The 13,737-nt window shown below is 46.4% G+C and overlaps 1 protein-coding gene across 6 annotated transcripts in view; it reads right to left on the bottom strand.

Annotated features, from left to right (window-relative positions):
- Nucleotides 1-13,737, bottom strand: part of LOC104146204 (CAP-Gly domain-containing linker protein 2) — a 90,979-nt gene that overhangs the window by 27,932 nt on the left and 49,310 nt on the right. For all 6 annotated transcript variants that reach the window (XR_011134956.1, XM_068910455.1, XM_068910452.1 and 3 more), the window contains exons 4-5: nucleotides 5,858-5,982; nucleotides 27-240 (exon numbers count right to left, since the gene is read on the bottom strand). Coding sequence is in view for 5 of the 6 variants with exons in the window: in XM_068910455.1 (XP_068766556.1) it covers nucleotides 27-240; nucleotides 5,858-5,982 (339 nt within the window). In the remaining variant the exon portion in view is untranslated. The remainder of the gene's footprint in view (nucleotides 1-26; nucleotides 241-5,857; nucleotides 5,983-13,737) is intronic.

Raw genomic sequence — 13,737 nt, forward strand, 5'->3', positions numbered from 1 at the left:
CACAGTCTGGGCTAAAAGTCGCTTACCAGCCCGCTGCGGCTGGGCCTGCCCCCAACAGATGATGCCACCGAGCTGACAGAGCTAATGGAGGAGCTGCTGGGGCTGTGGGTTAAGGCAGACACTCCCATGGCCATTCGTTTGCTCTTCTTTGCCTTGGCAGGGCTGGTTGACGGGAACCCAATCCGGATCACCTTGTGGATGGGAGCAAAGAGGCCAAACTTGGGAGGGCACTGGAAATACCTGCAATACAGGAGACACACTAGGTCAGAAGGGGTAAAAGCACACATCTCACCCAACCCTCACAGAGCAGCAACAAGCCATACACAGCCCTGGACCTTAGCTGATCCCTTCCTGGTGCCTTGCTCTGACATGGTTTCCCACGTGCAGGTGGTTGGATTATTCCCCTTTTCTGCCACTTGGAATAGAAGATTATTTCTTCCTATTTCAGAAGGACAGGCCCCAGTTTAAGTTTGCTTCAGTTAAAGAAAGGTGTTCACACAGTGAAATATATCCAAATGTCTGCCGGGACTTAGAAATATGCATTTACATTATGTTGCATGCCAGTTTAAATGCAGGGAAGCTTTTGGCTACATTTAGATATCAGATGTTCACCCTAGCATATTTTTCCTATCAGCCCTCCAGATGGAGATGCGACACTGTCCAGAGTTCACTTTCCAGCTAAGAAGAGGAAAAACAAGTGAGCAGAACAGCTTGAGAGAGAAACTTATTGGTCCAAATCCCATTTCTATCACAGCATCTATATATAATGTGACAGTACACAGAAGGGCCTTGAACTTGGAAGAAATTCTGTTCTGTACATTCACTTTTTCAATGTGCTGAGAGGGCGTTTTAGTGCCAAGGAGCTTGGGATTTTGCATTTTTTACATTCTTTCTGAATACTGAAAGATGAATTCCTAATACAGGATTGAGGACCACCTATGGTTTTGCTACAGTATTGTAATCAGTTGATGCAATTTGATGCAGATTTTGCAAAGGCCAAGCAAAAGATGTGTCATAAAGTTGGTTTCACAGGAGATTAGTCCTCGCTCTGCATCTTGAGAGGGCCTTTAACAGATGACCTGACCTAAACATTTCAAAGCTGCCAAGACAGAGTGCCTCTGGGCCTCCGCAGCCTGGGTCCCTTGGGGAAGAGCTCTGCCTTATGTCACTCTCAGTCATGACAGGGATGAACAAATCCATCTGAGAGGAGGGACTCTGGTGTGGGGTGAACAGGTCCACTGCCCCATCCAGCATCTGCCATGCTTAAGAGGAGATATTTCTCAAGAAAAGACTCACTGTGACCCATCTCTAGTTTCAGAGCAACACACTCCTATAAGCCCTGCTGCTGGAGGGACACAGGCATCTCCATGACCACTCAGTGTAGACAGCTCCTGCCTCTCTTCACTGCCAGCTGCAGCATATTATATACCTCCAGCTGCTTTTCCTTTTGTCCCAACCATCACCACATCCATCCCAAAGCAATACCTAGCACACAGTAGGCATTTTTCAGTAACAGTACGATAGTCAGATCGGGGTATAGCATTCATGTTCCAAGCCCTATCTGTTAACAGAGGCAAGCACTACACAACCAGGAATTTCTGGCTTCCAAGAACTCTAGTACTACCCCCACCAGCCCTTGCATAAATAGGGGCAATGTAGCACAAGTAAAACTAAGTGTTTCAACCAGCTTCCAAGGACTCTGGATCAGGCTCAAGAGGAGAACTCTGGCAACCTCCATGTTTTCCCACTTGTGGTGCTTGCGCAGGGAAAGCCGAGGAAATTGCCATGCACTAGTTGCTGCACACTTTGATGAGCTGCCAGAAAAGACCCATCTGGTAGCCTGGGGAGCGCAAAGATCCCAGCACATGAGCAGAGTGAGAGCACATGCACTCCTTCCTTACAGCAACAAGCCAGCCTGCCCAAAACCTGCACACGTCCTCTACCCTTGCTCACAGGGACGTCATAGCAAAGTGTCTAGCAAAAAGATCCGAATCACACAGCTCTGTATAATGTTCCATGAGGTAGAAGTCTTTCCTCCCAAAACAAAAAGGGGAAAATGGCAGCTCTCAAACTTCAAAACAAACAAACAAAAAATCACTACACCAAACTCCACTGTCTGTTTTCTCCTCTAGGTGGCAGGAAAAGGGAAACTGGCTCCCATGCAAACAAACTTACAAAGAAGCAAGCAGAGATGGGTGGATCAGATAATCACAGTGCAGGCTCCTTTCCACAGATGCAATAAGCCGGAGGGTATGGCCTTCTCTAGAGCCTCCTTCAGAATACAAGTGGCCCAAAACCCCCACTGCCGAACTTGGAAACCCCTTCAGAGCTTGGGCCGATCTGCTCAAGTCGGGGTTAATCCATCGCTTCTCTGCTGCACTGCAGCAAGTGGAACCAGACAGTCCCCATGTCACCTCCCCTTGTTTCAAGGGAGTAGCTAACACAGAAAATACCATCTACTTTAAGAGCTCTTCCTCAAAGGCTTTGTAGCAAGGCTAAGACAAAATACTGGGCCATTAAGAAAAAGTTTGTCTCGTATTAACGAAAAAACCCAGAGCCTAATGAATAAAAACTGAAGCGATGCACTGTAGTGACACTGAACATCAACGCCAGCTTTGCTAGCACAAGTCCTCTCTCCAGATGTGAGCAGCTGCTTCCCAATTGCGTTCCACATTTAAGCGCTGGCAGCCACACGGCTGTGTTGCAGGCAGATCTCTGCGCATGGGAGGGCAGAGGAGCCTAATCTCCATCCAGAGGAGAAAGTGATTCATTTTCAAGCATCTGCTCAAGCTCTTTTTTTTTTTTTTTTCCCAAAACCACCTAAAAAAGAACACACACACACACGCACAACCACAAATCAAACACCCTCACAACCCAAACCACTTAGTCCCTTCTGCTCGCTGCCAACACAGGCTTTTGGGTTTGGAAAAACCAGCCATACCACAGGCTGACCTGGCTAGAGAACGGAGACCCAACGAATAGCAACGTGGCCTCTTGCAAACCAGCCAAAGCCCTGCTCAGCATCACTAAAGCAGGCTCAAGAGGATCAACAGCACAGCACAGCCCAGTCCAGCCCATGCCACAGGCGTAACTGGTCTAAGCACAAGCTGGCATGTGCCCCTAAACAATATCAAAGACTGAGCTCCTTAGAAGTCCCCTGCTGCTCACCTAGTTAGTCCAGACTAGTGGTGGTTGCAAGCAGCTTTTGTAGCTCAGAAGTAGGAATTGGGTCCAGATTTGAGAGGAAAAGCATCTGCTTGCAAGCCAAGGGTCGCTTGCAGCTGAGAGCACTAAGGAGCTCTATATCCTCATTACAGAAAAGAAAAAGGAAAGGAAAGTGTTTTTTTGATAAGGCAAGCTGCAGGTGTGAAATCGCATGGAAATTTTTGAAATATATAAAAACAAGGGCTTCAACATGCAAGGCCTGTGTTTGACATGTTCCACACCCTATGTTAAAGCAAAGGTAACAGGCAGGTCAGCAGGCAAAGACTCCCATAGAAGCAGAGGCAGAGAAGGCACAGCAAACGAGTAAGGTCAAGAAAAAGGTGAGAAAAATGGAACCTGTCTGGCCTTGTGGATATGAAACCAAACTGCTCCTGCACCTCTCTGCTCTCCCCTGCAGACAGAAAAGCAACTGCAGCAAAACCCAGTGCCTCAACAGCACCCATCTGGTGTCGGGAGAGGGGCTCAGCACAGCAACGTCCTGTCCTCATGGGCACCGCTACTGCGCCACAGGCTGCGGGTAGCCTTCAGAGACCTGCAAGCTGCTCTGGAAATCCTGAACTTTCATAACCCCTCTATGCACTGGTCTTGTCTTTCCCATCGTCAGCCTGGGCCAGCGCCAGCCACATCCATGCCAGGCAGCCCTGGAGCCTGTTGCCACTGTAGCACCCTGCTCGTGCAAGGCAGCCAGCCCCACGGATGCTCACTAGATGGCAACCACCACCAGAGCCAAGCAGCTAAAGAGTCCTGGCCTGCCCCTGCCAGGACAAGCTCAAGGCAGGGTCAGGAATCCCACCGCAGCTAATAGGGGCAAGATGGTCTGCGGGATACAGGGCCTCCCCCAGGGCGCCTGTTTTATTAAGTTGGCTTTCCACCAAACCCTGCTATTGAAATCAGCACGTTATAAGCTGCCAGTGAAGCATTTTCACTGCAGAAAGTCAGAAGGTTGGAGGAAGGCTCACAGGACCAACACGGACATTGCTACAAACCTGCAGCCAGGTCCCGGGGGGACAGAGCGCCCTTTGGCAGGGACCAAGTGGACAGCCCAGACACAATGCTGTTGTACCGACTGGTACTCAGCACTGCTAGAAGGTCTGCAACAAAACAGGCTGGATACAGGAATGTCTTACAGACTTCCCCCAATTCCCCCTATTTAATCAAAACCTCTTGATACACTCTGCTCCTTGCTGTCCCTGCTCAACCTTTCCTGCCCCTGACATCTTGACATAAAGTGTGAACGAAACATAGAAGCCTTGCAGACAGGGTGCTCATCTTCACCCAAAGCAACCTCGACCATGATGTAGCAGCCCCAGAGGAAAGATTAACGCCAAAGTAAGGTTTTCAAGACACAACAGCAAGGGTGTGAGGACAAGAGGCAGAGAGCCCTGGAACATGCTTACGCTAGCATCTACCTTCCACAGGCACAACAAAAGTAATTTGTGAGCACCCTTAAGACAAAGCTTACAGATAAATTGTACTGCATGATAAAGAAAGCAGGACCCTGGACTCACTCCCTGACGTATTCTCCATCATTCCAGTTATCTTCTCTGGACAGTGGGTAAGAACTCAGCAGCTATCTGCTGCCAATTGTTTTCCGCTTTCTTGACCCGACACTGAACAAGGGACCATTCCTCTTATTTAAAATGAGCACACTTGGCTGCTGGGCAAGGGGAGGCTGACACAACACAAGGAATATTTACTACAGAACCAGAGCTCTAGCAAGGAAGGAATTCTCAGTTCCTCAGGAGCTAAAACATTACATCTTGCCTCTAATGTAAGAATCCCTTAAGAAGCTCTGAGAAATTAACAGTATTTCCTACTAGAGGAACTTGTGAAGCATGAGAAATCAGTTCCACCAGTATTTGAAGCAGGGTCAAAATGTTACTGTATAACTCAAAATCTGAGGCTGGGGGTCATTCCCTTAGCCAGCTTGCACATGAACAGAAAAATGACCTTCCAGAAAGCTTGCTAGATGTCCCTGTCTAGTTCTACAGATACTAACAAGGGCTTTTTTTAAAATAAAGTAACAGAGGGGCCTAGGAGTCAGAGCTGGTAAGGTCGATCAGTAAATAGGCGTCATACTACATGGACAAAGCAACAACCACCAATTGTTCTTTCAGAACTCTGGACATTTGTCCCCAGAAAGAAGAAAATCATCAAGCAGGGGTAGGAAAAAAAAAAAAAAAAACACCCTTCGTCCTGTATAGTCCTGAAAGGGCAAATTATAGATAAAGTGCAAGAAGCAGGCTTATGAAGTGATGGCATGGGGGCAATCAGATCTAATACACACGCAGAATCCAGGCTACCAAAACTAAATCCCACTATACGTTATCTTCTCTTCCTGTTCTCTCCTATTCCCTGAAGCCACTCAGGTTACTTCTTTACAGACCTTATCTGATCCTGCTTTAAATTATTCCAGTGATGAAGTTTCTACAGATTTCCCCAAGAAACAATTCCAAAATCTGAGACTCCAAACTAGACTCTTCCTCTGAGCCCACCAAGTCCATTACACATACACGCACTCCTTTAAACGCAGTGCAGGCTCTGGCTCTCCTTTCCAGGTTTCAGCTCCACACTACCCCACGAGGTATGTGGGCCTTACACATCCCAAACTAGGTTCAAGTGTGCACAGTACCTTGTTCCAGCGACCGCCCCATCGTTCTTCCCCAGGGGCTCATCCAGTTCCACACCACACCATTCTCCTTTGGCAAAATCCGTCTCTCCCACGTAGCGCACGACACCTGTCTTTGTCCCGCCAACCTGTTGGAGATCAAAATGCTGCGGGTTAGAGGCAGAAGCACTGGCAGTACTGCAAGGAGAGAAGAGCGGGAGAGAAAAGGGGGAGGAAAAAAAAAAAAGCTTATTTCTTTCATATCAAGTTCTCCTAGCAGCAACGATGCCTCTCCAACAACTACAAGAAAATCAGTCTGCCTGGAAAATATCAGGACAAATACAATGGAAACCTATTTCAAAGCATCAGCTAATTGCACAAAGTTGTGAGGCCAGAAAGGGGTTTAACTCCAAGTACAGCTTATGCCTACCTTCTGTAAAGAAAGGACATCTGCATTTATGGGGTTTCAGTTTTTTTAGCCTATCTCAGCTAAAGCCCAGCTTTAAAAGAGAAAGGTTAAAAAGTAAGTTTAAAATTAATTTTGCAAATTTATGTTGAATGACTGGTGGGTTTTTTTTTTAAATATAAGATTTTGCATAAGCGGGTACTCTGGCATCAGAAGACCATTCTCCTACAGAAAATCATGATAGTTTAACCCAGAAATCTCTAACTTTGCCTGAATATTCTCAGCTGGGCATGGAACAGGTTTACCAATTCTGGGGCACGTGAATAACTAAATATTCTGAAAACTGCTTATGCAAAGGAGATCGAGCTTTCCCAGTCTAAAAATAACTGCAGCTGCATAGACCAGAAAGCATCTGAAGTCAACATCCCACCTCTGGTCCTGGAGACTGTGCTGCAGGATACCTAACAAGGTGTGCAGAAGCCAAACTTGCCACAAAACCCCCAAAATTTGTTCCCAAGACTTTAAAGAAGAGGAAGCAGCTGACAGCAGCACCTGAACCAGCCCAGCCTTTTAACTGCCTCACACCTTCTCTCTCGTTTTTGTAAACGACCACTTTAACATTAAGGCAGTCAAACACGTCCACGCAGTACTGTGAGGAATCGCAATTGTCCACACAAAGATGACAGTGAAAGAGATGTTCACCAAGTTTAAGAGCCCTAAAAGCAGTCTCAGAGCACCCTTGTATGATGCTTTGTTTTCTATAACTGAAAGTCCCTCAGAAACGTGAGTTAGTCTTCTGTAATTGCTGAATCCTTAATGACAGAAAGGTGCTACTTAGAAAACTGTTGATGATGTTCTCTTTGCTATAGGAAGGAGGAAAACGGTCGCCAGTGAGGAAAGCATCACAAGAAAACTTTCTGGTCCAACAGTGCAGTGCATCCAGGAATGAGAAGATAACTTCAGTATTAGGTACTTGGCACGTAACAGATTTGAACAATTTTAGTGAAATTCTTTACCTATCACTCATGGTCAAGCAGTAGTCCCCTTTTTGATTTATTTGAGTTCATAAAGAATAATTCTTTTAATATTAAATGTCATAGTTTAATTCCATTCTAACATATTTCTTTACTTGCAGTTTGAACTCAATTTTAGGAGTAATTCATCATAACATCCTCTACAAGCGCTTGCCACTGCTGGTAAGCCTGTCAATTATGTTTTTATTGAGTTTTAGAGATTCTGAGACACATTTCCTTTAAGATGACACATGATCCTGACTCCACAGAGTCTCATGCAAACACCTTAAAAATGAGCTCCCTTGATTAGCGTGATTCTCACCATGCTATGCCGGAGCCTCTATTTAGAGGACCACGCTCCTCTGTCTGCACAAATAAGATGACCTCTCAGTTATGTCCCCACAGATACTACTTATTTGGAGAAAGCTCTTCACAAACAAGACAGGAAATAACTAGATGTTAGCACATCTAACTGCGCCAATACCATAACTGCTTAGTAAGAAAGCAATTCATGTTCCTAACTCAAAGACACAAATCAGTGAAAATTTTAAGTGCAGATCAGGTCTAAAACTGCTCCAAATAGCAACATGATTGCTTCCAAAATAACATATTTAATTTTTTTTTTTTTTTAGAGGGTTAATTATTCTGACATCCGTTCTATGAAAGGGACACTGATCATATAGGATTATCTTCTGCCCCGGGCTGGAACGGACATGCCTGCTCCTGACAGCCCGAGTCCCCTCATCCTCCTGGGGCCAAGAATGCAGTTAGGAGCCAACATTGGGCTGTCCCGTTCACATGTCAGCACCTGAGCTGCTGGTTGAACTTCCCACCTTTTGGCAGGCACATGAACTCTTAGGGATGGAGAGCCTTGAAAAATTCATCTGACTCAGACATGCAGATTTATACAGTCCTGATAATCTGCTAATGCTGCTAAAATAAACACCGTATTTTGGAAAAAGTTGGCTGGCAGGCTGCACGTGAAACAAACAGTCTCATCAAGACAGAAGCGTTTGTTTCCATTAGATACTTCAATAAATCAGAGGTATCACCCCAAAGGCAGAATAAAAGGCAGTTTGTGAAAGCCAGAAAGGGTGACAATGGCATACCATAAGCCATGGTACCTCTAAGTCTTTCCACTGCCCCTTCTTTCCACATGCAGCTTTTATAAAACAATCCAGGTGCAAAAGCCCGCTCAGCACCGCTGGCTCTGACTTCACTGACGCGATTGCCGTTGTCACCTGGAGAGCAGAGGATGTCCGTCCCGTCAATGTCTCGGCCTGCCATTAGCATTGCTGCTACCTTGAATGACGAGGCTATGACTTTCTCTACAGAAAATGTTAATGAGAGCCACCATGGCACCTTCAGCTAGCTGAGCATATAGAGCTACAGCAAACCAAATTGGCCAGGGTGACCCATCTCATTGCAAAAACACAAGACAGTGCATGCTCAGCTCAGCCAGGCTGCCAGGGAGCCCAGCTACCCCCATGACACATCAGACATGCCACGGCCATTTTAAGAAGCAACAATTTCAGTCAGAAACCAGCAAAACTTCTAGAGTTTTTTTTCACTTCCAAGAGAATGGGAAGTTACTTAGTGAAAAACATTGAAAATATTAACGAAAGTTATAGTTATTTCTGCAAAAACAACAACAACAAGGAAACTAAAAGCAGTTCACCTGAAGCCTGAAAAAATGGAAACAATATTGACACAACGGTGTGGGCTTTTTGTTTTGGAGGTTTTTGACTAGCATTAGCCTTCCAGGTTTCTCAGCTTCCGGTAAAAACCACTTACGATGACCTGTTAAATCAAGCTCCACCTCACTAAATCAAGATCTACCCTCACCAGCTGGAGTCAAACAGCCTCAGAGCTGCAGCACTCTGATCCTTGGTAAGTTCAACTCCCAACTGAAGTTCTCTGCCTGAACTCCTGTGCCCTTTTCATGCCGTTGACTAAAGGCCATCTGCCTGACCCGGCCCTTCTTCACTGAAAGATCTCCAATAGTTTGAACAGACTGTCTTTGGCTTAGCCTTCACAACCAAGTGAAGCCAGGGAAATTTAAGGATCCTGTATCTTAACTGACAAGTAAAAAATAAATACATTAAATAAAAAAGGCATAGTCATAGAACAGACATATGTCCAAACTTCCACCATGCTAGCTGTAGCATCATTGACATCACATTTTATTATAACTTCCTCATTGAAATGAGAGAATTGGATTCAAACCAGTATCCCGGGGCTGACAGACAATGATGTTAATCCTTCCAGACGTTGTCTTCATCAGAGCTGCTAATATATCATTTAAACAATTTACCAAATTAGCACCAGGCCATGTCTCGATCTGGCTGCTGCAAGGCAGACTCCCTGCAGTCGGCTCCTTTCCCCTTTCATCCTTCCTGCTCAGCCCACAACAGTTTCTTGCTCTCGGCAGGAACCTCCTAACTGCTGCCCTCAACCCAGGGTGCGTGTGCAATGCGCTGCTTGCGCCCTCTGACACTGCTCAGGGAGAAAAGAAATGAATAAACGTCACTCAGGGGACCGATCCCCGCGGTGTTGTGCGTAGCTCAAGGGCCAGCAATGGCTATAGACCCTTGCCTGAGCACATCCCCAGGCAAAAAGCAAGGAGAGATGTGGTGCTGTCTGCTTAAAGTCTAATTTACACATCCAGATTTATCTTCCTCAGTTACTTGCCAAACCGTTTCCAGCAACATCGAGTGCTGCTGATTAGAGGGTTGAAGTAGGAACAACAAATGCATGAGTACAGCATACTGACACGGCTCCTCTGCAGGGTTCCCACATCTCAGGCTGGGTCCTTACAGAGCTGGCGAAACTCTTACCTGCTTGCCTGTGGGAAGAGAAAGGAAGGGGAAGGTGGGGAAAGCGCAGACACAGGACACTTCCTTTGCTAAGAGGACCTTCAACTACCTTTAATGAGCAGCTCATGAGCTTACTCTATTACTGGATGATACTAACAAGAAATTGGGGCTCACCTTCACTGCAAAAATGCTCCTTGCTCCTGTTTGAGCCATAGCTGCAGGCTGTCTCTAGCCTGTAAACCGAGGCAGCCATTCTTTCCCTCGGAGAGGTCCAACAGGCGTTTGTCTTTTTTCCACACATCTACCCAGACAAGGGGCCTACCTCTACCTGCAGCTGAGAGTGGTAGATGCCTGTGGTTCCATATTGCTCGTGATCCAGCTCTTCCCAGCGCTGATGGCAGATTTTCACACAACACTTGATTTACTGAGGGTGCTTTTTGCAGCAATATGAGAGTTTGGGTCCAGATATTACAGATCATGTGAAATAATGGTCTGTAAGTGTAACGATACCTAGAGGAAACATGTCATCACTCTTTCTAGATGTGTCCTGACTGACATGCCAACAGCCAGGCACCGCATCCAGCAAACTGGTTGTAAGGTGGAGAACTGGCTAGTGGTCAGGTTCATCTGGAAACATAGCTCATTTCAGGGGGCATGTGACCATCAGGAGTTTCATCTGACCACGTACTCACTACATGCTCTCTGAATGCCAGAGGTGGCTGTTAGGGTAAGGGGGAAGAGTCAGCCAAGAGTTACAGGCAGTTGCGTCTGCAAGAATTTGTAGGAATACATTTTTATATATACATACATATATATATTTAACCCAAACCCCTAGCTTTGAGCCTTCCCGGCCACACAAGTGTTGTGCAGGGACAAGTCTGACAGCGCTGCAGATGCAAGGCATTTGTGCACATGCATCTTTCTGGCACCAGAGAAAATAATGCCCTCAGGGCGCAGTGCAAGTGGGAAGCCTAGAATTGCAGCCTCCTCTCCTGAGGCTGCCTGTGACAAACTCTGCCCATGTTAATAACACAGTTCATTCCACCACGGACCGCTAACGACGCCTATTTAATGATAGATACTGCAAGCTGAAGACCAATGGTACTGGCATTTGGCCAATGCATCAGCCCAAATGAATGGCTACGAGGGCGCCCGCGTGCACGCCTCAGAGGGTTAATGTAGTAACAGGGCAGGGCAGCTGCTTTGGGCTATCCATTCCCTCTCAGCTCCAGCACAGGGACAGGGAACACCCACTTCTGTGGCAACAGCGGTCACACTGTATTTCACACCATGCAAGAGCAACAGTCCTACACTGCGAGGAAAGAGCTTGGACTAGGAGACCTAGATGTTTTCATAAGTCTCATGAATTTTGCAAATAACTGGAAGACTGCCCTTGCTGTCACCTGCCACGTTCCTCGGTAGGGACCGAGGCCCATCACTGTGCAGAAACCATATGCTGATGGCTCGAGGCTCCACAACGCCCTCAGGCTATCACCTACTGCTCACTCAAGGCAGTCTGGCCATGAAAGGATTCAGACTCCAGGTGACTCGTGCCGTCTGGATAAGGTCTTCCATCCAAAGCTGCGTTTAAAGCTATTTCACAGACACAGTTTTCTGCACTAAAAGAACCACCCTGCCTAAGCAGGAGAGCACAGGGGAAGGTGTCTCCTACTGAGAAGGAGGAAGAGGAGAGTATAAACAGAGTTGACTTGATTGCCACGCCTTGGATTAGATGTCCCCCAAACGAAAAAGCCAGCTTGAACGGAAGCAGAGATCTCTCTCACACAAAGGGACTCTCCCACTCATATTGTGGTTAAAGCTAACGGGACCCACTCATCAGCACGACTGACCAACAGTTACTGTCGATATCCTCCACAGGGATTGTCAGAGCTGAGGTGACGGAGAAGAAGAGTCCACGTTCCCACGCAAGGTCTTGCTCTCTGCCATACTGCTGCGCTCTCCAGCCAAGATACAGCAATCGCTGTTCTCCCTATGGACTGAGCTGAAAACAGGTGATGAAATATTAATCACATCTTCCCCGAAAATACTACCTTGGTAGAACTAAGGAATATGATCCTTCTTTCTTTACAGCCTGGTTTCAACTCAGAAAAGACATCCTGTTATTGTCTTTCTGTAAAGCCCACATAGGAGCGTTTCTGCACCTGTAAGACATGAGCAGGTTGGGAGAGTTCAGCCCATTTACTAAGAAAAGAGCACAAATCACTCCTGCCTAACACCTCACATGCCTTCACAGCAGCAAGATTTCAGCCTCAGATACCGAAATAACACCACAAGCTGACAGCAGCGGAGCAAGTGGCTGTGTCTGCCCAACTGCCATTCTCCTTGCTGGGGAGCTTCTAATGGAAGTGATTTCTCACCCAGGTGGTTACGGGCTCTCTGAAGCTTCAGGCTAGCAGATCAAGGCTGGGGGTGTAGGGGGACTTAAAGAAAAGAACGTGATTAATTTATTCATGACAATTTTCTGTAATTTGCCAGGAGCCAGAGGTTGCAATATACAACAAGCAGAAACACTTTGCAGCACACAGCAGAGAAAATGATTAAAATTGCATGCACCAGGGTGAACCCAGAGCATATTTCCACTAGGCATAACCAGCCTGCTGGGTGAGTCCTTGCCTCTCATTCAGCCAAGGCACCACTCCCCTGTAAGCTCAGCATCAGCGCTTTTTCTGCTAAGCATAGATTTTTGTTTTGCCACCTACCAGTCTTTCACAAAAATCACAAACCCGGAATCCATCTGAAGAATATCTGGGGCAACACCCTACAATAACATATTCAATCAGCAACTAAGACAACCCAGCCATTAGTCTTGTGTATTACTAGAGCTGCAGTATGAAAAGAGCGCTCCTGGTTAGGAAGCGGAAGGATGGCTAAAGGGCACGATACCTCTGTGAAGAGGATTTCTTTATTCAGACTGGCATATAGGGAACGCTTACCTCCTGCCCACCCTGCTTAAGAAAGCAACCCCGCCTAGGGTGGGAAGAGCTCAGCTGCTAACAACACATCCTTTCCCATTCCCCACTGGAGGCATGTAAAATACATTTTCTTAGGGGAAAAACAACATAGCAGAGATTTTCTTCCCAAGCAGAAAATGCTCAACCGCTTCAGCTCTTCATTTCCATCCTTTCTTTCCCTGAGCTGGAGAAAGACAAGTCAGCCTCACGTTAAAAGCTGTATTCTAGTGATGATTATCAGCATTTGCACACCCCACAGGTCACACTTTGGGAAGCTCCATTCTTACTAAAGCAAAGGTTAATTGTTCCTCTTTCATTTGCCAGACTTCAAGAAATGAATTTTTACAGTATGAAGTGTGTGTGGGGGGGGGGTTCCCCCCCCCCCCTTTTTTTTTTTTTTAATCTCTAATGCAGTTTTTGCATCTCTGGAAAAAAGTCCGAGTCAGAAAGTGCCAAAGGCAAATATTATCTAATTCTTCTAATGGAAAGCTCCATTAAGCCACTTTTAGCAACCGCTGCCGAGTCAGGATGGGTCTCGGAACAAAGTCATTGAAAAGCAAAAAAGTCTCCAAGCTATAATGGACTTTAATGAAGAAAACCACTAGCAGGAAAACAAGCAGAACACAGAGCACTAACGTTACAGCAGCCAGGTGTGGGGGTCCCTTCTGGGCCTGTCAGATAACCTCGTGCTCTGTCA

This window comes from Struthio camelus, chromosome 16 (genome assembly GCF_040807025.1).
Source record: "Struthio camelus isolate bStrCam1 chromosome 16, bStrCam1.hap1, whole genome shotgun sequence".
Taxonomy (NCBI): domain Eukaryota; kingdom Metazoa; phylum Chordata; class Aves; order Struthioniformes; family Struthionidae; genus Struthio; species Struthio camelus.